The sequence below is a fragment of the Xiphophorus hellerii genome, chromosome 23, assembly GCF_003331165.1.
Source record: "Xiphophorus hellerii strain 12219 chromosome 23, Xiphophorus_hellerii-4.1, whole genome shotgun sequence".
In the NCBI taxonomy this organism is placed as follows: domain Eukaryota; kingdom Metazoa; phylum Chordata; class Actinopteri; order Cyprinodontiformes; family Poeciliidae; genus Xiphophorus; species Xiphophorus hellerii.
Window position 1 is genome coordinate 18,438,166 of NC_045694.1, and position 23,793 is coordinate 18,461,958.

Genomic DNA, 23,793 nt, shown 5'->3' on the forward strand with positions numbered 1-23,793 from the left:
GCCCATGTCTTATCTGTCCTGGGTAATTAAAGCTAAATTATTGATACAGTGATGCATTATTCAGGAGGGACAATTAGAGGTAGAAAGAATAGCAAACACAGGTAGCTCCGCAATATCTGAACGGAGTGTGTGCGTGTGTGTTGGGGAATAAGGGTATACTACAGCCTTTATGCCTCAGAAACATCTCTCCCAGCAGCCCCAGGCCAGTGTTCCTCCATCTGATTTCCCATCAATAATCTCTCTATATTTTACCATTTTCATCTCTCTTCCCTCCATTATATTTTATTCTGACTTAACCTCTCTCTTCCCCGCCATGTTTCTCTGTTGTACCTGCATTTTACTTTCCTGTGCCGCACCCATTAGCTTTTTCTTCTCCCTGTTGCTATGACATTACCTAGCACTGAGTGTCAGACTTTTCTTACAGGATGGGGGTAAAGAACCAAGTCTTGTTCGTGTAATTTAATTACCTCTGCCAAACAAAAGCAATCTCAACCTCCAGGTTCTTGAGGCATTTTTCCATTTTTTTTTAATCACACCTTGCTTCCCCACTCCAATTCGTTGGCCCTTCATCCCATTTTTTATTCATTTTTTTGTTGGTTCCACATTTTTTGTTTTACTCTGCTTTTAATGGACCATCCCTCTTCTTTGTTTTTTGCACTGAATTTTTAGGTCCCATGTAAACTACAAATGAGATATTTTACTTTTCTTGGTGCTATACCTGTTTAGCGAAATGGATTGTTGATTTTAGTCAAGCATACACAGTCGCAATCTGGTCGAGTTTCAAACCCTGCGTACTTGTGTGTTTGTCTTTGTGTTTTGGCCTAGGCTTGACCTTGCTTATAACAGTGATGGTGAGGTTCCTCATTAACACTGGACTGGAGGAAACAGGGTAATGAGGGAGCAGGTTGTCTTTAGGCACACAAGTACTCTCTCTCTCATTCACACACACACACACATGCACGCCCGCGCATAAATGCCAATACACTGCGTTGTGTTAGTGCTAGCATGCACCTGCTGACACCTGTGCTTATGCAAGATCTCACATAAGCTTCCTGCTCACTCACTCATACACAAACACACTTTCTGAGTACTTCTCAGTCTCATGGCCCCCCCACTCAGTTGTCTCGCCTCACCTTCTGTTTAGTGTTTTTTCTCTCCCACACACATTCTGCCTCTTCCCCTCGACTCTGTCTTCTTCTCCCTGTTCTTCCTACTAGACAGACCTTGCAAACATCACTGCCCAGATTAGGTGGACCTGCAGTTCCATGGTTGCCCTCTGCTGGTAGTCTCTTTAAAGGGCACACCTGAAAATAGTGCTTTGACATGTTTATTTTTTAATAAATGTTAAACAATATTTTTTTTTTTTCAAATCAGGTTAAGCCATTTGAGCAACAATATTCACCTTGTGTGTTTGTCAAGATTTTGCTTAATTTGACCATGAGAGTGTCACACAGCCCGTTCGTAGCTTTGTAAGACCATAAGAAACATGAAGAACAATAACTGGTAGTTTACCGTTTTACACCAGTAAGCTGTATTAAGATCATTAGGACAGTTAGGTGGGATGCACAGTGGTGCAGGTAGTAGCAACATTGCCTTGCATCAAAAAGGTATTTGATTTAAATCTTAGTGTGAGATTTTTCTACCTGGAGTTTCTATGTTCTCCGAGTGCATGTGTAGGTTCTCTCAAGATACTCCATTTCCTCCCTCACGATAGATGGATCTATCCATCCATGATGGATGGATTGATGGATGGATGGATGGGAGGCGATAGGATGACATTTAACAATTGTGCATACAGTAAGACCGTTTTCAATGCTGAATGAAGAACATTCACAACTGCTACCTTTACAAATCAAGCCTGTCATACAGTATTGCAAGTTGCTATCCATCCATCCATCCATCCATCCATCCTGCATATTATGTTCAGAGGTTAGAGTGTTTAAATAAGTCAAGTTAATAACTTTGGTCAAATTAATCAAATAAATACATGTAGATGCTTAAACTTGCCCTGCGACAGACTGGCGACCTGTCCAGGGTGAACTCCGCTTCTCGCCCAGAACGTTAGCTGGAGATAGGCACCAGCATCCCTCCCAACCCCTCTAAGGGTGTTAGAAAAAGGGATGCATGGATGGATGCTTAAACTATAGCAAAATTAATACTGTGGCTTTTGAATCAACAAGCATTGGCTTAAGAATGAAGACCTTTTTTTCAGAATATATCTGTTCAGAATTACCATTAGCAAACTTATGAGTGTAACACTGCTAGCTCTCCATTTGTGTGGTGGAAAACATATTGGGTGTAGTAACAGCAGCAATACAGTAGTGTTTACTGAGCAGTCAGTTCCTGTGTGATTTAGTTGCAGAGCTGCTTAAAAGTCGAAAACAAATTTTGTGGATATTTTAATTGATTAGCACAGTCAAAGCTGAAGGGTTCTGAATTTGGATACGGAAACTCTGTTTTTTGTTGTTTTTTTTGGTTCATCTTAGATTCTGTCCTCTTTGACCCTTTGCAGCCAAATATACAATGCATACATTGAAAAATACAGTTTTACCAGAACAAAGGTCATAAAATGGTTATTTTAGTATCTTATTTTCAAGTTAGCTAAAATAAATAAGACTTCTCAAGTTAAAAAGTGGAAAGGCTATATTGGCATGTTCTTTGATTGCATAGTGTTCATTGTTTGTCCAACGTTGAGGTCAATTTTAAAAACCCGATTCTTTATTTATTTAATTTTCTTGTCTGGTTTTCTAGTCTGAGAAGCTATTGAAACGTTGGCTACACAGAGCTTGTTGTCTGGGTTTATATACAGTAAATATGGCTGTGTATCTGAGGCATTCAGGTGTTGTTTTTTTAGGAGTGTCATTCTGTCAAAATGCAAAAATTATTTTAATTCAGAGAGGCATTGTTCTACAATGTCATACACAAATAATTTTCTTTTATGATGAAAAATTAAGACGTTATCTAACTTACCTTGCACGCCCTATATATACTGTATATAACATCAGGAATTCTACAGTCATTTCTAAAATTCTGAATGAAAATAAAAGTAAAGACGTAGTTGCTGGTTTTTAACACATTTCTGTAGAGGGTGGCCACACACATCAAGGAGACAATCTGCTTTTACTTTGCTGTAGCACTGACAGACAGGCCTACTGTGCATAAGTACATACGCACACAGTGGTCCAGATAGAGCTCCACTTGACTGCATACTTTGAATTTTTTGAATTCTACGTTAAGACCTTGGATGCATTTTAATTCCCTTTTTGGAAATACAAATGCATTTTTGTGGAGGAAAATAAAATGTCAGTCTTGTCTTTGACATGTGTCTGATTGTAAGACTGGAAAATGTACACTTGTGTAAACTTCTAAAAGCCAAGATGACTTCCCTTCTTTTTCAGTTTATTTTTCCACTGTCTTTCCTCCCCATCCATCCACCATGAGTCTAATTAATCCTTCCAATTTCCGTGCTTTGATCGCCCTCCTTAGAAGCAGTGTGATTTGAGCTGCCGACACAGTGAGAGGGAGATCATCTCGCTACCTTACTCCCACCACCTTCCACTGGTTTTGACAGTTTCCAGTGGAGAGGAGCAGGAATGTGAAAATAAAAGAAGTGAGACGCAAAGGGAAGGGACAGAAAGTTGAGGAAAAACTGTTTCACACCAGCCTGACACATGTGTCATAACACCTGCTGATAATGTTAAAACAGTCCTACATAAGGTAAAAAAAAAGAATAACAGGTTACTGTCACGGTAATTTGAGCTTGAAACACTCGGTGTTTCTGTGTAGCTGAAGTAGATAAATTCCTCTAAGAAGACACAGTCAAAGCTTTTTTTCTTTTGCTACCACAAGACCACAATTCATGTTTTGTTAAAGTAATTTATTTTGTATTTTATTGTCTGACTACTTGTACCATATTATAATTCCAATTATTTTGATTGTGATCCTTGTTTGCACCTGTGACATTTAACCAATTATGACCAATTATGGATATTAATCAAGATAAAGTTATTCTGAGCATCCTTATGACAGTTTGCTAAAGTTATTTATCATGGTTTCTATGCAACAAACTACAAGAACATTAAACAACCTACATATGTCCATTTATATATACTCCTAATATCCCATGATTGGTACAAACATTCAGATTTCAGATAGTCTCCTGTCCAAAACCAACAAAATGACAAATTGGTAATGTGAATAGTCGCCATTATGTCTGTCAGTAAAATAAACAGAAAACTTCAGACTGGCTACCAACTATCTAACATCCACTGATTAGGTTTCCAACATTTACTTGCACAATGTAACAGGTTCTCTCTCTCTCTTTTCTTTTGCATTAATCTTCTACCATAAATATATTAATTATATATCATATAAGTTGACTCGAACGTAAAAGTTTATCCCAGTTTTTTAGATTGCAATAAAATTTAATGGATAGTTTAGCATTTTGATTTGGCCACAAAGAAGACAAATTTATTTATTGTTCATAATAGGGGAACTTCATTGTAACTGAGAAAAGAAACTACCTGTCTGATACAATTTTCTTCTATTCAGAAAGCTCCCAACATTTGTACTTTTCCATATGATGTGTCTTCTCATCATCAAGCCTTTAGTTATAATTGATTGGTTGCTATTTAATCAATCGTGAAGTTAGACCAATGACCTCAACAGACCGACGTGTCTGTGCTTGAGTATGGTTGCAGTAGTGTGTTCATTTTACATGTGCGTGCAGATGCCTGTTCTTCCCTCACATGAGGGGTCAGAAAGGTGGCGAACAAGGCAGCAACTCCCTGATAAAGCAGACATTTGATTGGCTCTTGCTGTTGCTCTGAAGCAGCCCAATTGGCTGCCGAGTCCAGCTGTCAGTGTGGCGAGCAGGTAGGGGTGGATCTCTTCACTCTGCTCTGTTGCTAGGTTACAGGTATACCCAATAGATTTGGAGATATGGAGATAGAGTAGAGATAAGGTTGAGGATGGGTGTGGATCGGTGTGTGTGTGTGCGTGTGTGTGCAGATGTGTCGCAATGTATTTGCACACGTGTGAGGGATTTTTAGCAGGAGGGGAGGGGTAGATAGGTCAGGAGGGTGGACGCATAATTGACATTTGAGGGCAGAGACAAAGAGCTTCCTAGAAAAATGACAAAAAGGTGGATTCTATTCATTGAAAAATGATGTTAAGCCTATGAACCATGTTGATAGATCATCCTATTAATATCTAAAACTGATTACATTTACAAAAACCTAAAAGTGCTAAAGCCCTCATGCTTTACTTTTTGAAATCGCTTCACAAAACAAATACTACATGGGTTTTCTCTGACTTCCTCTGAGTTTACAGGTACAGTTGTGTCATTATTACTGGACAGCCGATCCCAGGCCTGTGGTAGATTTGTAATTCATTAAAGTGCTGTTGTATTAATTACAGACTGCTCCAGACTGCACTGCTCTGAGAACAGCTGTTCCGCAGGACTTGGATTGCAATCATAGAGTGGTCAGTCGCCACTAATCGTGGTCATTTATCAATCTGGAAGACCACACACTCATATGTGAGCACGGTAAAATACACAGACGCACACACACTCAGCAGACCCTGATCGATGACACGGCTGGGCTGGTAAAAAGGATTGATGGGTGCTTTGTTTGTGCGTGGGTGAGTGTGTGTGAGAAAGAGAGGGTGCTTGCATTGGAGCAGGTAGGACCCATAGGGCATCTCATCAAAGAAAACATTTTGGAGCCTGCATTGAAACAATACTGAGAATCGGTGTAGACAATAAAAGATGAACATGCTTTCATGAACTAAAACATAACAATCTCTAGACTTGCCCGGGCTCCTCCATGTTGGTCAGGCCGAGAACATCTGGCTCTTTGGGAAAGCTGAGCACCAAGTAAATTTATAAACATAATTATAATTCTCTCATGTTCTTCTTTCTTTCAGTTGAATCACTGCTTATTTATTTTGCTAAGTGCCTTGTAAAAGCATTCACTTTCCCCTTAAACATTTCAACGTTCTCTCACATTACAACTATAAAGTTTAGTGTTTTGATTGGGATTTTTTGTGACCGATCAGAACACAAGTAATGGAATCACAGGAGAGGAGGGGTAGATAGGTCTGAAGTCACCTATTTAATAAATAGACCTGTGTGTAATTGAACATATTAATAATACAAATTGAATAATTTTCATTATAACCCCGATATTGTATCACATTTCATCCCTTCTCGTGAGATTATATCTTCTTTTGCCCACTTTCACTCCTCTGTTTTGTGTTTGTTTTTGTTTTTTTGATTCATAATCTCTGTTTGGAAATAAAACAGAGGGAGGGAGCTTCTGTCCTTCTTAATAACAATGGAAATTTGGAGACAGAGAGAGAGAGAAAAGGCGAGAACGGGATACTGAGGCAACCCAAACTGGCTGTCTGGCGTTCTGTCTGCCAGACTGTTATCAACTATGTTTCTGTCTGTCAGCGCTCTCTCTGGGAGCTGAAATTTCCACAGATCGAGTTGTCACATTAACCAGGTTTGGCATACGACAGCTATTCTTAGACTTGGATCGTGCTCTTTGTTTTTTGCTTCTTTTTCCCAATTCCTGGATTTGTCTTCAGTTATTTATTTACAGCCACTCCACCTGTTGCAGTATGAAATAAATAATATAAAAGATGGTGTAAGGTGGAAAGGAATACTAACTGAAGTGCAAAAAACATTTGGAAACATACCACAAGAATCACAGAAAAGCTAAGAAGAATGCAGAATATATCGCTAATATATGAAGACAGTTTTTAAGTAGGTTTTGATGGGTAGAAATTGTTCGCAAGTTCAGCTTTTATAAGAGTTCAAAGTTGGAAAAACTTAAACTCACAGCAAGCTTTTATTATAATTAACATGTACTAGACAATTTTCAGTTACTTATACTGTTTTAAATAATTAGATCATGCCTACAGTGTTATTTTATCTTAAATTATGCTTATTTGTGCAGTGCTTTTGACTGCATCTGTATGGTTGGATGCACCACAGCATATAGGCATAGCTATATAACATATTTTAATAGCAGTTTCTTACTTTGCAAAATCATATCCACAACCAAATAGAAAGTTGTTTGATGCAGCCATAGTGAGCTTCGAGCTTTAGGTTCAAAATTCCCAGGAAATATTTATGCACCTCATGAATCAACTCATTCGAATGCATGCGTTCACACCATGGAAGAGGAAGAACGGCTTTCTGCAGAAAGATCTGCTTAAAATTGAAGTTACGGTAGAACTTCAAGTGGGTGCGCCGTTTCCTTCACATGCTGCACATTTACTGTTGAGTTCTTTTGTTTTTATTCATTGAGGGAAGTTCATTTCTGTTTTACTGAAGGTTAAGATCTGAGGTCATTTAATATTTATTTCAGTGTTTGTGAGAAACACAGAATGGAGAGTGTGTTATTTGTTGAACTACTATGATCAGAAATGTAGGTCATATGAGGAGCAGCCACAAAATCAGAAATAAAGAGTGGCCAGGACGGGGATGTCACGCGTGTGTATTTATATGAGAATGATGTATGGTGCTTAGAGTTATTTTTTGTTCCCAATTGTTTTCTTGAGAGATGATTTATGGAGACCACTCTGTGTAATGAGCTGAGCGTGGTGACGGCGATGAGCGGTCATCACTAAGTCCTCTTTGGCTTAAATCGCCCTGAAATCTGGCTTACACCACTCACAGATGTAAAACCTGTGGATAGCTTTCATATCTTACAGAGAACAGTGGAAAAAAGGAGGAAAAAATATTTTTTTCTGAAGTCTTGTCGCTGTCACATACATGATATAAAATATTTTTTGGTGAAGGAGAGTAAAAAGCTGCTTTTCATTCTAAAATCTGAAATTTTCTATTTTTGTCTGAACTTATTGTCAATTTAGCAAAAAAAAAAAAATACCAGTGTTGACACCTCCCATTGACCGCAATATGATCCTAAGAACCAAACCTTGGTTGAACACAAAGAAAAGTAAAAGCCTGGATATAACTAAATCCTTGAATGGTTTGTTTTTTGGAGTCTCACATTGTCTTGACTGGTTCCAAGTTTAATAAAATTTTAATTGCAGTGAGCTACAAAAAAATGATTTCTGGTAGAGAAAGAATTTGATTTTTAAACAAGATGTAGTCTGACAATGTTGCACCATGTGAAGGCAACTGGAAAAAAAGCTCAAAGTGTTTTCTGATTGGCTGACAGCAACAAGAAAGAGAGTGGTATTGAAAAGAACTATGGTGCCCACAGGTAGACAAAAAGCAAAAGAGTAGTCCAACTCTGCAGTCAGCCCTATTTTTTAGTTGCTAAATGGATAGTTTGAATATCCTGAATTGTTTCAAGGAGTTGTGAGCAGTAAGGCTGATCAAAGCTGGACCTAGAGCAAAGTGTATTTCAACTTTTTTTAAAACAACTCCTATTATCAAAATCTTCACAGCAGCTCATGCAAACACAATTTCATAAACCTTTACACCATTTGCACTTTGCATAAAGCTATTTTCTATTAAGTCTATTGCGTAAAAAAACTCTCCAAGCCATTTTTAGTGCAATTTATAATGTAGGCATAGGCAATATAAGGACAGATCATCACAAAGGCAAAAACACCTGTGTCATTTCCGTAGTGAAACATAATGTAAACAAACTTTCGATTATATGATCAAGGTTAGATTTCTGTATTCTCATGCTTTCTAACTTACAGAATAGCAGAGTGTATACATCCTCAAAAGACTTTAGAAACTATACTTATAGAGCATAAATTTCATGCTAATTTATATGTGTAATCTGAACACAAAACTTGTCCTATTGAGGCTAATTTCTGTTTGCACGAAACAGTAATTTGCTGCTGATGCGATTAAGTAAAACGTGTCTTCTTAATCTCTCTCGTTGAAGTGTGCCTAATTTTCTTAATCAGACTTACTATTGTACGAGGCTGATTCTGTTATGACTCAAACGCTGAATGAATGGAGGGTTACACAGTAGGAGTGAGTCACTATCAAAGCTATATTTGTGCACGGAAGTGTGTTTGTGTGACTGTGCTTGCCCTGCCTGCCTGTGGATGCACGTATACAACTGTGTGTGTTTGCCAGCAGTAGCAGGGTTATGAATCGGATCAAACATACACAGTGACACACAGGGACAACGGATCAAACGTGCACATGCATGCTGCCTGGGCTGGACTGAACAGAAGGGCTCTGACTGGGTGTGACTTTGATCCTGACCACAACATCCGTTCCTCTGCTCCAATGCTGTTTTTCTGCTACTCATCTGCCTCATGTGCCCCTCTGGTCTCTTACCCTGGTCTCAAGTTACTTCTCACAAAGCTTCAAATAGGGCTGAGTGTGGTTTTGAGAAAACGGTATCCAACAGTGGTAAATGGACACTCGACACTCGGTGTTTAGCATCCTTACTGAAGCATGGTCAGTAGCTTTTGGAAGAGAGTTAGAGCTAACTACAAATATAATATAAAAATAAAAGGCCACCAAAAAAACATGCACATACTTTTTTTTTAATAGAGATTTTGCCACAAAATCAACAAACTGGTCTTTCTCTTTCTGAAGTTTTTAATCTCTTCAGACTTTAGGACAGTGCTTCGATGCTATTACGCATTTCCAGGTTACTCTTGATTGAGTCCACTGTGATTAAGTAACTCAGTTTACCCTTAGACTTCCATCCATTGGTTGTTAATGTGATGCATTTTGAATTTTTTGTCTGAACAACTTGGGGAACTTAAACATTGCTTGTGTCTTTTCTGCCACTTATAGTTCCTAGCAGAAACCAAAAATGGTGCCAAACAAATGATTTAGGTGCAGGTTGGGCATCTTATATTAGAACTTCATCAGACAAAGCTATACTGACTGCAACTGGCTGGTGCTCAGATGATTTCTGTCCCCTTAAAGAGGAGTAATGTAATGTTTTAATAATACGAGATCTTGTTACACCTCTAATAAATAAAGTCCAGTTTCACCACATGCGCTCACCGTAATTAATAATTAAAAAGGATTCAGTTGTGTATAATGTGATATCATTAAAATGCAGCTATTGTGTGAGGGCTTCAGAGGTTTGTTAGAGAACATTAGTGAACAAAGTGTCATGAATATGCCCTCTGTCCAACCTGACTGAAATAGAGATATTTTGCAAATTAACCTTTAGGAATAAAATCAATTTCTAGACCTGCAGTGCAGACATACCACAAGACTTAAAGCTGCAATAGCATCAAAAGGTGGTTCTATGAAGAGCTTCAAACACAGGCATTCCATGATTTTCAAAGTCTCATTTGTAAAAGATTTTCTAAACCGTTTATTCTTTTTTTCTAATTAAAGATCTTACTTTGCGTTTCTCTATCATATAAAATCCCCCCAAATTACTTTAAAGTTTGTGGTTTCAACAACACAGAATGTGGAATAGTTAAAGGAGTATATTTGATTACTTTTGCAGAACCATGACATCTCCAAACAAAAAGCCAAAGCTGTACGTCATCAGAGTTTTGAGTTCACCCTTCTATACTGAAGATCTCAAGTTCAGGAAAATAGATTTTTTTTCCCCATTGTGAGAAATATTTAAAACGTTATCTTGAAATGTACAAAGAAAAAAAAAAACATAGATACTAATGTAAAAAATATGACATCTGGGGAATCTCTTCCTCACTGTAGCTTTACTGCAGCATTTTCGATCAGTTACTGAAACCTTCTCATTGCAAGGAATTAAATTTCAGTCTGGGAGAAACATATTCATAGACTAGTCTGACAAAATGCTTTTAGATGAAGATATAGTGTAGAGACTGATTGTGTTAGATTTTAGTGGCTCATGAGGGAAATGAAGCTAATAAGCTAAATCTTAACATGTCAAACTTAATAAAACATCTTCCGACTCATCGCCCAGAGGAGCACAATGAATTTAGAGTAATAAGAGAGTAGCAGTCAGAAGCATCTGAAGCTGTAGCACTCCTTAAAGAAGAGAGTGATTAAACTAAAAATCTGACTATTACACAGGAGGAATCAGAAAAACTCATATGAGAAAAACCACTTGGAATAAGCCATCATTATTGAATGTTTATTTGTGAATATTGCATTATTGTTAGGAATATGGTTAATGGTGATTAAAACAGCAATACATACTTAAATCTGTTTTAATGAGATCTGATAGGATAGAAAAACATACAGTAGTGTAATATTGTGAAGTGAAAGTAAAATGATGCATGGTTTTGAAATTGCGAGTCAACATGTTGTGGAGCCACGTTCGGCTGTAGTCAAAACTCTACAGCAGGCATGTCCAAAGTCCGGCCCGGGGGCCAATCACGGCCCGCGGTCAGATTTCATACGGCCCGCAGCTTCGGTCTTATAATGTATTATTTATGGCCCGCCTGCACTGTCAAACAGAATAAATAAATCATAAAACTTGAAACTGTAATTCCTCCTTTCACCAAATGGTGGCAGCACCACTTTAATACTATCAGTCTGCCTCCGTGCAGCGAACCCCTCTCCACTCATTTCTGCCATGGCCACTGCAAAGAAAACAAGTTAACAGTGAGGGCCGCCGCTTTCAAGAGAGATGGGAATTACAATACTTCTTTTCTGAAAATCAAGGCAATTGTGCTTGTCTAATTTGTAATGAGACGGTTGCCTTGTTTAAGGATTTTGACGTAAAGAGACACTACCAGACTAAACATGCTAACACATACAACAAGCTAACAGGAAGTGACCGTGCTGAAAAACTGAAGCAGCTCCAACCTGCCCTGGCATCACAACAGCGATTTCTTTGGGCCTGGGTCAAAAGAAAATACCACCAAAGCAAGCTACGATGTTAATGTTAATAGCTAAACATGGCAAACCTTTTACTGAAGATACATTTATCAAAACTGTGTTATGAAAATGGTGGAGAACATTTGCCCTGAGAAGAAGCAAGAATTTGCAAATGTTTGCCTGGCACGTAACAGTGTGGCACTGAGAGTTGAGGACATGAAACTGAGTGTTTTGAACGGTAACGTCTGTCACTATCAGCAGCGAAAAGCCAAAAGAACATTTATGCACTTGGATTTATGGCACTTATTTTTATTAAACTCTTGAGTAAGATTTGGTTATGAACCTGTAGATGAAAACTATTACTTTCTGAAAGATATTCTAAATGACAAGAGCAAAATTCACTTGTTTTAAGATTTAATAATAACAGACAACTTTGCATTACTTATAACACCTGTTTAAAATGTTCTTGAGGCAAAGATATTTTTAAACTCATGTAAATTTAAGGTATTTCAAAAGCAGAATTTGTGTTTTTAGAGTTGTTCTCATCTGCCTGACTGGCTTATATTTGGTTTTTTTGTCATTTGAAAAATAAAGATAATTGTAACAATGAAAATTGTTTTATAAGTGCATGACACTTTTGTAGTTAAAAAATGTCCGAACAAACTATTGGCCCCGGGCATCTTGACTTTATCAAATCTGGCCCTCTTTGCAAAAAGTTTGGACACCCCTGCTCTACAGCCTCGTTTACATGGAGCCGATTTCCAGTGGAACTGTAACATTTTTATTTACACTTCTCTAGTGATGAAGTCTCTGACTTTTTGACACCATTTCTCAAAGTAAAACCTGGAGTCATGCTCTTTATATTCTATTCCAATGGTTTTATCAGTGTTCTGAGGAACGTTTAAAGCTTGTTTTAAAACCGAATCTTGTTATAAGCTTTTACACAACATTCTCCTTGACCTGTCTATGTTTCTAAACCTTCATGACGCTGTTTATTCTTTCATGTTCTCCTACAATGCTCCGAGGCATTTACAGAACTGTATTTATATTGAGACTGAATTACACAATTAGTTTTGTCATCTTTCTTATTGTCATTTAGAGGTATCAAAGTAAAGAATATATGAATGCAAGTCACATTTTTCAGATTTCCATTTGCAAATGAGCTGACGTGATTCTCTTTATATCAGTTCCATCCATGACCCTGCTTGTGTTGGCCTGTGATAGCTGCTAGTGTTCTGCCAATGAGTCTGATTTCCTCTCACTTTTCCTGGACACAGTGTTTGCACAAGTATCTCCATAATCCTCTTGTCTAGGACTTGGCTGCTGCTGTTTTAGAAGAGATGAAGACAATTCTTCCCACTGTGTAAATGTGAGCACAGCCTTTGATGCTTTATTCACGTCACTTTTTTTAAAGAACGTGTCCATTTTTTTTCTCATACTCCCAGTCCCTCTCTGTGTAACCCTCCCACCCCGACTATGCCTGTTTGGATCGATCTAGCCATGTCCCCTGCTCCCACATGTCATTTTTTTTTTCTTTGACAGGCTCTCCTCTGCCTTCTGCTTGGTATTCTGGGGTTGGAATGCATGCACCATCTCAGATCCATCAGATCCGATAGTAATGCCGCACCATGACTCTATGAAATAGCAAGATGTGAGCAGAGGGAAGACAGAGATGGTTAAACAAAAGTGTGTCTGTGTGTAGTGGTTGAGGTTAGTGGAGTATAGGTCAGTGGTTTGTCAAAGGAAAGAAAAAGGTAGGTAGGTAGATATTTTATTTGTTTTATGGTACCTCTAAAGTGCACTCTTAATTGTGTTGTGTTATATTGAACACATAATGTACTAGATTGAACACAAAAATTAAAATAATAAGATTAGATTAATCACTAAAAGAACAGTAAATAGCTAACTAAAATGATTAATAATAAACGTAAATTCTATGTACAGTATATTCCCTCTCTGAGGGAATTATGGTACAAAAAGATGAGGCGCAACTTCTACCTTAAGAAAATAAAGGTACAATATACTGGCTCTCATCTCCACCATCAGCACTTTGTGAGTGATGTGTGTGGACGTGGGGGGGGGAGCGCGCGCGATGTGTGTGAAGGGTTTATAAATCAAGACTATCTGCTTTAACACCTTTTTCATTACTTTCAAAAACTTTGTAAACATGAAAATGGTCAACCACAAACTTGTTAACAAACCGGATGTTGTGATCATTTCATCTGGAGTGAATTTAACTCAACTACAGGGATTAATATTTAACCTGCTTGATTGACAATACTCACAGAACTTCCTGATCAGAACAACTCCAAAATCAACACCCACTAACTCAGAGTTATTAAAATTGAAAAAAAATCAACACTACAGATTTTGCAACTGTCGATGAAAAAAAAAAATATATATATATATACTGTATATATATATACAGTATATATATATATATATGTATATATATATATATATACATTTATACATTCTCATTGAATTCAATGAAAAGGTGTGTCCAAACTTTTGGTCTGTACTGTATATATACAGTATATATATAATTTTTTTTTTTTTTTCCCTTCTCACCCACCGCGGGTGGTTCTTATCCTCTGAGCTCGGGTCCTCTACCAGAGGCCTGGGAGCTTGAGGGTTCTGCGCAGTATCTTGGCTGTGCCAAGGACTGCACATTTCTGGACTGAGATGTCTGATGTTGTTCCTGGGATCTGTTGTAGCCATTGGTCCAGTTTGGGGGTGACTGCCCCGAGGGCCCCGATGACCACAGGCACCACTGTGGTCTTCACCTTCCAGGCCCTCTCCAGTTCCTCTCTGAGGCCCTGGTATTTCTCTAGTTTCTCGTGCTCCTTTTTCCTGATGTTGCAGTCGCTTGGTATTGCTACATCTATCACAACGGCTTTCCTCTGTTGTTTATCCACTACGACAATGTCTGGTTGGTTCGCCATTACCTGGCTGGATAGCTCAATAGATAAGGCATCGGTATATCACCCGAGAGGGCAGGGTTCGAATCCAGTCTGGGTCCTTAGGCAAGACCCTTCAAGCTACTGCCTACCTCATACCATGAGAGACACAAAAATGCATAACATGCCGGCTCAGACGTCGCCCGGCCAAACAAGGTCTGCGTCAGGTGTTGGGGAACCAGAGCACCTTGATGACAAATGGGCTACTGGAACAAGACGGAAATGGGCGAGAGATGAAAATGTGGAAAATGTGGATATATATATATATATATATACAGTATGTGTGTGTAATTTCCTTGAGGGTCATTGTACATGGTTTAGCCTGCAGACGGAGATCATTTCTTTAAGCAGACTATATTACAGAAGATCTCTTGACTCTTTTGCTGTAATAATTCGATCGGTTGAAGCCACAGAAATGTGACAGTTCAGATTTCTTAATTTTAGAGGTAATCAATAATCAGTAATGTTAGTGAAACTGATTTTATAAACATTAACACAGTTAAGTTTTGATTTAACAACAGAGATCTGTTACAGTTATGACTTAATATTACCTACAAAGTATTATTTTTTAACATTAGCTGAAACTCAAATTCAGAGAGGAAAAGAAATGCTTTGTTACCCTTCAAGCCAAGCGTATTATTTTTTCCATTCAATATCTCGTATTTCTGAGGTAGTTGTTTGAAATACAAGCTCCATATTCTATTTCTGGTTTATGTAAAATTGCACTCCTGTTGCACGCCACTCTGCAGCTCTAAATTTCATCTACTTTATAATAATACAATTTTCTAGAAGTGAGTTTATATGTTGCTATTCAGTGCAGTAGCATAAGCTCACACAGCTTTACAATGCACATTCCTCTGCAATGCATCCTGCAAATTCTTCACATTGCTCATTTTGTTCTCTTTAACTTGCTCATCATTCCTTTCTTACATGTCAAAGCTAGAAGCAGACAAGCAAGTGCTGATCATATTGATGTTTTCCCATTTTTCATTTATTAGTCGCTCTTTTTTCTGCTCTTTTCCTTTCAAAAGCCTCTCAATCCTCAGTGTGATCTCCCCCATGGCTTTCCTCTACAGCAGTGCGTTGCCTTGGTAATTACCAGTTGTCTTAAACAGACAGATGGAATAAGAGAGAGTGACGGGCAATTTTCCCAGAGTCTGCTTTCCCCATATTTGTGCACGCTACTCCTTTTTTGCGCCTGTGTTATTTGTATGCACGCTTCCTTTCTCCTTCTTGTCTCTTCCTTCTTTATGTCGCTCCTCCTTTCACCAACTTCATGTGAGTTTGTGCACAACTGATGTGTGTGTGAAAAGCAAAAAAAAAAAACGGAGGAATTACCTGACAAGATGTGTTAGCTGAAGATGGGAGAGCGATAGTCTCATCTCTTTCTTGTGTGCTGGTCATTTTAGATGCCAGGTGTCACTCTGGACCACCACAGGGGACCCAGAAAGCATCACCTCCCTTTCTTCTTTTCTCTTTCTTTCCAGCGTGGCCCAAACATAGCAACAGGATTAACGAAAGGGTTATTTCTGTCTGTAAAGGATTAGATAGGTGAACGATGTAAGAAGAGAGTCAAGCATAGTACACCAGCTGCTGACATCTTTTATCACGTTTCAGAGGTCACTTTATCTTTATATTATCCATTTTCTTCTTTCAGGCTGGCATGATCAGGACAGAGAAAGAGGAGTATTTTATTGAACCAGTGGAAAGGGGCGATGGAGTAATAGAAAAAGAGGAGGATGGAGGAGGAGGGAGGACACACATCATCTATCGCTCGTCAGCTGTTAAGAAAGTGCCCATCAGCAGCCCAGCGGCGGACTACCACTCCAGAGGTTAGTCTGTGGTTCCCATGGTGCTATCCTCCACTTTTATACATCCTTGACTAAAAGCTCTTCATGCACACTTCAGCACCATTCTCGTATTTCTGTCTCCTTGAACTTACACCTTACGGACAAAGCAAAGTCCCACAGTATCGGTGCAAAAACTGCCAAATTACAGAAAAAAGCTTTTCTCATCAGTATTTTCACTTCTAAATATTTTATTTGCTTAGCTATTTTTATTTTAAAAGTCTACTGTGCCGCTTGAGCTATAAACAGTGATTCAATTAAAAAGCCAGCTCTGCTCGTAAACGTTTGACACAAACAACACGAGTCATTGTTTTCCATATATTTTGTAATACAAAATGTTTAAACCATGTGGACAAAGCAGATAATGAGTCCCACACACCTGAATAACACATATGGTCATATTTACTTTTGTTATTTTGCTTTTGGCATACTCTGTCTGGTCATTTGGGGCATTTCATGCCAAACAAAAGCCGAGTTTGTTTGACTATTCTGCTGTGGACTGCATCGTGTAAATTTACACACTCATTATCTCATAGTGTGCTGTAATTGTCCTGGAAGGTGAATTTTTTTCTATTTAAAATTAAAAGAATTTACTTGTTTCTATAATATTTCATTGCATAAAATAGAGGAAAATTGGAAAGATTGTTATTAGATTATGTTGTCAGTAAATAATTAGTCGGGTCACGGGATCATAACAATTGTCAAATCTTATTAGTTCTTCAATTTCTGACAATAATGCACTCAACTTGGTCTGAATAACATATGGTGCCCTCCATATCTTTCTCATACCTTGTTTTTATCAAACTATAATATGCAAAAGCAGTGTGTCATATGGTGCTATCAAAATTAAACTTGTACTCAAATGTACCCTGCTGCTGGTGTATTCACGTCCCAACAAGAAAGGTGTGACATATGGAGCAACACATGGTCTACTGATAATGGCAACTTCAGTATCTAAAATGTCCATGGAGGTGGAGTAAGTCTGCAGATCAGCACCTAACAGACCGACACCCTTCCAGTGGCAAACCATCTGTCTGTAATTCTGAACTAGTTGTCACAAAAGTAGGAAGTAAAATCTTTACATCGTCCAAAAAGACATTGTAATTTCTGAACAGTTTCTGGGCAGCATTCAGACTTTGACTCACACATATGTTTTCCAGCTTTTCTTTTCCAAAAATATTTGGATGCTTGTGTAGTACTACGACTAATCACAAAGGGGGAGCATACAGGTGTGAGTCAAAGCTCATTATAATGAATACATTGCAACAGATGAGATCTATGTCTTCCTATTCTGAGCGGTTGACTCGAGAATGTCTAATAATATACCGAGAGAGTGAGAGAGTTTCCATAGGAACACCCAGCGAGGACAGACTGCATTTGAGTAACATAAATCTGCTCCCAATGTTACTAATACCTGGCAATGCATCCACTTACAGCCACGTCTCTGCAGCCTGACCACATGTACACGCTGGGGAGAACAGGGAAAAGTTTATTGAGAACACAGGCATGTAAAGGATGTAACCAAAAAGCTTACACAACTCCCCTGACTGTGAATTTACACTTTAGAGCACACATACCCGCACACACGCTGTGTGTGTGCAGACAAAGGAAACACACACTCTCTCAGTGCGTCTCACTGCTGCTTGTTGCCTTTGAATCTGTCTTTCTAATGAAGAGTGGGGTGCGGATCAATAGCGTAGGATAGAACAGGCCGCTGTGTGTGTGTGTTGGTGTGCGCGCGCGTCTGGTGTGCGTGCACATACAGCGTGGGCATCAGTTCTGTGGTCGTCTGGCTCTGAGAGCTGGGATTTTCAAGGCTAAGCAGACAGACAGACTGACTGATAGACAGACAGACAAGCAGGCAGGCATGTGCTGCTCCCAGTGGTATTTCATGTGGATGTCTCTTCACTTCTCACCACTTTTTTTTCTTTGCTTTTTGTCTTTGCTATTTTAGAAACATTATGTAAACACAAAGTTTACCTTCCAGCTGTTGCATCATGTTGTTGTAACATCAGACATATAGGAAAGCACCTTGCAGAGTTTATGCAGAGCTTGACTTCTAGTTAACACCAAACTAACTTCTTTTTATACTTTTTTTGCCTTTTATTTCTCAGGTAATCACTCCTGCAGATCAATCAGGGATATTAACATCATTAATTAAGATCAATCAATCATTTCTGTTAATACCCCGTGTTAGGCGTGCTTTATCCGCAGCCTGACTTATTTGCTCAGCAAAGTCAGAAGGAAGGAAGTTATATTTAGCAAGGCAATACAGGATCTGAAAAAGAACAGAAGGAATTAGGAGCAAGATTGATTGCTTTCTTGCACCGTAAGCCAGGGAGGTGTGAATCAATGCTCTAAATGGAGAAAGCGACCCTCATTATTAATGTGGTACATTCATCAATTAATCGCTGCAGCGATAGAAAATGAAAGATTGACTTTTTTTTTTGTTCCACAGCGGACGGAGCTCCATCGTTCAATCTGTCTCTTCTCTTTTGTAAAAATTGTATTTTATACTATTCCATCTGCAGCTTTGATCGTTGTCCCCATTTTTTATTTCACTTTTCTTTTATTTTATTTCTGTTATTGATACTTTTCTTGGCTCAAGCTGATTTTTGTTCTGCTCTTTTTCATCCCACAACCATAACAGAGAGAGCAGCATTAGTGTTTTGTCTGATAGGACTTGGTTTCTTGTTTCTGTGTGTTTCCAACTCAAGGGTATTGAGACTTTAAATGCCTCAATTTCTCAGCCACAGGGCATCTTTCTGTACTTTTTATAGTTTGCATGGAAAACAAAATTGAGCGAAATCTGCTTCATGTGGGGATATTAAGTTGTATTTATGATGTATGGCATCAACCAGCTAACTTTTTTAAATAATTTTTTTGGCTGCAGTGACCTTTATTTGACAGCAAATGACAGAATAGTGGACTATGAGAGAGGCTAAGAGATGCAGAAAAGGTCAAAGGGTCGGGACTCAAACCCGTGACAGCTGCATAGAGGTCCGGTGCCTCCATAGATGGGCCGTGCGTTTTACACCTGCACCACCACCATCGAATTAATTCAGTTTTGAGCAGCCAAACGCAACAGAGTTCAGCACAAATTTGCTGTCCTTTGCAGCAAATCTGAATGTTTTATTGTCAATAAATCCTTTTTGCCTTTATGCTTTTATGAGAAGCTTTATACTGTATTTACCTCATATTCATACAATTGTATTTACGTAAGGAGGCATTCTTACTTATTTGGAATATTTTAATCAAACTTTAAATTTTTATTTACTACAAAGACAAGTGAGGGAAATGCTGCAAACAAATCTACTATTGGGTTAGTTATTATTATATTATATGATATCTTCCAGATGCTGCTTTGCTTACAGGTGTCAGTTTTATCTATGGGTTTTGGCGACACACTCTGGTGTGTCTACCAATGGTAGACACACCATTGGTTATTTTTGTTTCGAATAGAGGCCATGTTTCAATGTGTGTGTGTGAGAAGGTAGCCGCTACCAAACAGGCCAAACCAAACTTGGTATGTATTCCAGAAACTATTTCCCAATGCAAAAGATTGAACTTTACTTTGCGAAAGTAATCCTTCGTTAGTTTTCACTGAATTGGAAACCAGTAAGCTTTTGATTTTAATCTATTTAACAATTATTAATAATTTAATACTAGATAGTTGGCATAACTATCTAGTATTATAGTTTTTATTTTTAAAAATAAAAATTTGTATTTTTATTTTTTCTCTCTTCAAGTGATCCCTTAAATCTGAAGCACCAAAAATAATAATAATAATTGTTTATGAATGTCAGGGGTTTGATGCAGATGACTACTCCTGCAGGCAATTATTATATTTTTTTAATACTTTAGCCAAATTTAGCTGGGCTGACATTAGTTATAAGAAAACCGAACATTATGAATGTTTTAGGGCTACTTTATGTAACTTTGTGGCAAGAAAAGGGAGTAAAACACCAATAATAAACTCAACCTTACTGGACTATACAAGATTAAAACACTCACTGGCATGAGGTCACTGCCAAGACCAGTCAAACCTAACTGTACAGCTGGTACAGTTAGGTTTAACTGGTCACAAGACCAGTCAAACCTAACTGTACAGCAGGTAGACCAGTCAAACCTAACTGTACAGCAGGTACAGTTAGGTTTGACTGGTCTTGTGACCAGTTAAACCTAACTGTACAGCTGGTAGAGTTAACTTTAACTGTTCCAGCTGTATCCTTTCTTGTATTTCTGAATCAAAGTGCGTAAAGTCATATTCTTGTAGGCCAAAAAAAAAAAAGAAAACAACTCCTACATATGTACACAAGAGACACGCAAACACAAACTTCACACACATAGACACTCCATATGTGTGTGAACGGCCCAGGTGTGCCTCTGGGAGGAAATTACAGGAGGGGAAGCATTTCAGCAGCCAGCTGCTTCCGCTCTCCACTCTTTGTGGCCATTGGCTCTGTCCCTGGAGACCACCACTGCCTTATTACCACACTCTATGTGCCTCTGTATGTGTCACTGCAGCGCTTTGCATTCCTGTTTGCACTTTGTGTGTTTCCCTGTGCATTTGACGGTTTTATTCCATGCCTGTTTTACTCACAGCTGACTGACAGCATTTGTGTATCTGCTGGTGTGTGTCTATGAGTGCGCCTTTACTGTACGTCCCTCAGTGTGTGTTCTCCCTTTTGCTTGTCAGTCTCCTCACCTGCTAGTAAACTCCCAGCAGGCCCTCCATTGAGCCGTCAGTCAGCACGCCGCAGCGCTGCCTTTAAACTGAACAAGTCTCTGGGGATAATAGCAGGGTGCGGCCGACCTCTGCTCCAGTCTGCAGCCAGCGATGCTGCACTGAGCCTCATGAAGCTTGTGTGTGTGGATGTCTGGGGTTTGGTCTCTCTGTTTGGGAAAAAAAAAAGCAGAGGGTGAGTTCTGGAATCGAAGCCATGGAATATGACTGAAGAGGTAATGTGTTATTACAGTCCCTGTGATTGAGAGAGTGTCACTATAATCATGGTGATCATAGCACTGACAAGATTAGCACCTTTGTGGTGCCTCTGATGTGATGTTCATATTTTTAGAAGCTGATCTTATTGTTGAAATATCACTAGGCCTACATACCATGGCTGAGCTCATTTTCTCAGACGTGTTTTTTTTTTTTTTTTTGTGTATATTTTTTCTGCATGTTGCCCAGTATTTAGTACACTCTGGTTTATAAAGTACCTCTTCATTTACAAATGAAAGAAAGAAAATAGAAGATCTTTACTGGGATAAAGGAGCAGGTTTAAAGAGCTTCAAGACATAACACACTAAATCTATCAGTCTGGGATGGATGGATGGATGGATGGATGGATGGATGGATGGATGGATGGATGGATGCTGATGTTCTAGTTTTTTTTATTGATCTCATGTATTATTCAAATTTTCTCAAAAAATAGAATATAAGAATTTGAATGTTGTGTATTAGAATATTTCACCTTATTTTTAATGAATTTATCATATATGAGTTTCAGTTTCTAAAATGATTGACAAGGAATATTAAATGTTTTTATGACATCCAAACCTTTTTGAGACAGACGTGTTCACCTAACTTTATTTTTCTAAAAAATCACATCCAGAAAGTGCTTTTGTTTTACTGAGTTTGACTTTCATGATATTTCAAAGATTGTAAAGCAACGTTTCAGAGTGTAGTTGAGGTAGAGATTTTGCGCCTAAAATCAAATCAAATCTACACCATTAAGTGTTACCGTAAATCAAAACATGTTCTTAAGAGAATTATAGCCTCAGGTACTGAGTGACTGCAGTTTTGAGCTCCATGAAGTTGGCCCACGTTCTGTCTCAGCATCCGTTATGCAACTAGCCAACCTAAGGGACAGAAGCTCGAGGAAGATGAGATGGTGTGTGACTCCCTTCCTCCCACTACTGTCACTCCGCAGCAAACACACTTGAAGCATGCACACCCACCCACGTATATGTTGTGTTAAATCTGGCACTGCTAAGGGAACCACAGCAGCTGTAGCCACTGCTAAATATTCCTTAAAGTTAGCAGCAGTACTTTCAGAAAATTACTGTGTTTTCTAATGTTTAAGTTTAGCAGTAGCCTAATACATTCTGTTTTGGGTCATTATTTTGACCTTTGGTGTGAGTTTTGATGTCTAATTTTATTGCAGCAAAAATAAGAAAACGTATAACTTTGTTAGTATAGATGTTTAGTAAATAGACTGTAGAACCACAGTCTATTTACTAAAGATGTAAGCTAAGATGCGCATACTTTTTTGGTTAGTTATTATTTTTAAGTCACTTATTGAGAAGAGTCTTTAGTTTACCTCTTTTATGGACCCTCTAATTGTTTTTTGAACACCGTTGTTGTTGAATGCTTTGATGCATAAACTGGAATAGTAAGTTATTTCTTCAAAAATACCACCACTACCTGTAGTCCTGCAGCAATTTTCTTCTCTTTCACTGTCGCATTTTGTTAAGTTTATTAAATTAAAATGATGCTTTATGCAAATCAGTTTGTGAGTGTAATTACCCTTAGAATGAAAATCAAAACCAGCCAAAGTCGGAGATCATAGGCCAAACCACGGAGAAAAACATGAACCAGTAGAGGCCAGTAAAAGCCTGATCTACACGTTTTGAGGTATGATGACACAAAAAACTGTACTTAAAAAACATGGTACACTGAGACTGGATTATAACCTTATCTCAATCTGTTTATAATTGTATTCTTAATTGATTTTTCTTTTTTTTGTTGTTCTTTAAATAAACATGACACGTAGATTAGATTAGAGTGTGAATTTCGAGTCTTCCAGCTCAGCCCATGCACCATCAACTTGATAAGCTTAATCAGCTGCTGAATACAGTATACCTGAGTTGGTGTAGAGAAAAAAAAAAAGCTTCAGCCTCATCCAGATCCATGATATGAGGCACAGTTCACTGAAACAGCACTGAGGGTAATGTAGATGTGTGTGTAAAGAGGATGTAATAGCGAGCCAACTGATTTGGAGGTTAATGGAGCCTCTCATGTGAATGAAGCTTTTATCACTCAGGATAGTCTGACAATTACACGGCTTTCACAGCAGTTTCCTCGTCCTGTGAATGTATGTCTGTGATGTTTTCAGCCTCTTATGAGCTGTAAACATGCACCATAGGAGTGAAACTGCAAAATATGAAGACTGTAAAGCCTGTCAATACTGTTTTAAATGTAGGTCTCTTTTCTCATTTATAGAGTTGATGATGTGGGTTTAAATGTACATTCAAG

General features: G+C 38.3%; 1 protein-coding gene across 1 annotated transcript in view; it reads left to right on the top strand.

The window, feature by feature from the left end:
• The window catches only part of LOC116714359 (A disintegrin and metalloproteinase with thrombospondin motifs 2-like), a 123,007-nt gene that overhangs the window by 41,000 nt on the left and 58,214 nt on the right, over positions 1-23,793 (top strand). The window contains exon 3 of the mRNA XM_032554880.1: positions 16,346-16,520. Within this exon, the coding sequence (XP_032410771.1) occupies positions 16,346-16,520 (175 nt within the window). The remainder of the gene's footprint in view (positions 1-16,345; positions 16,521-23,793) is intronic.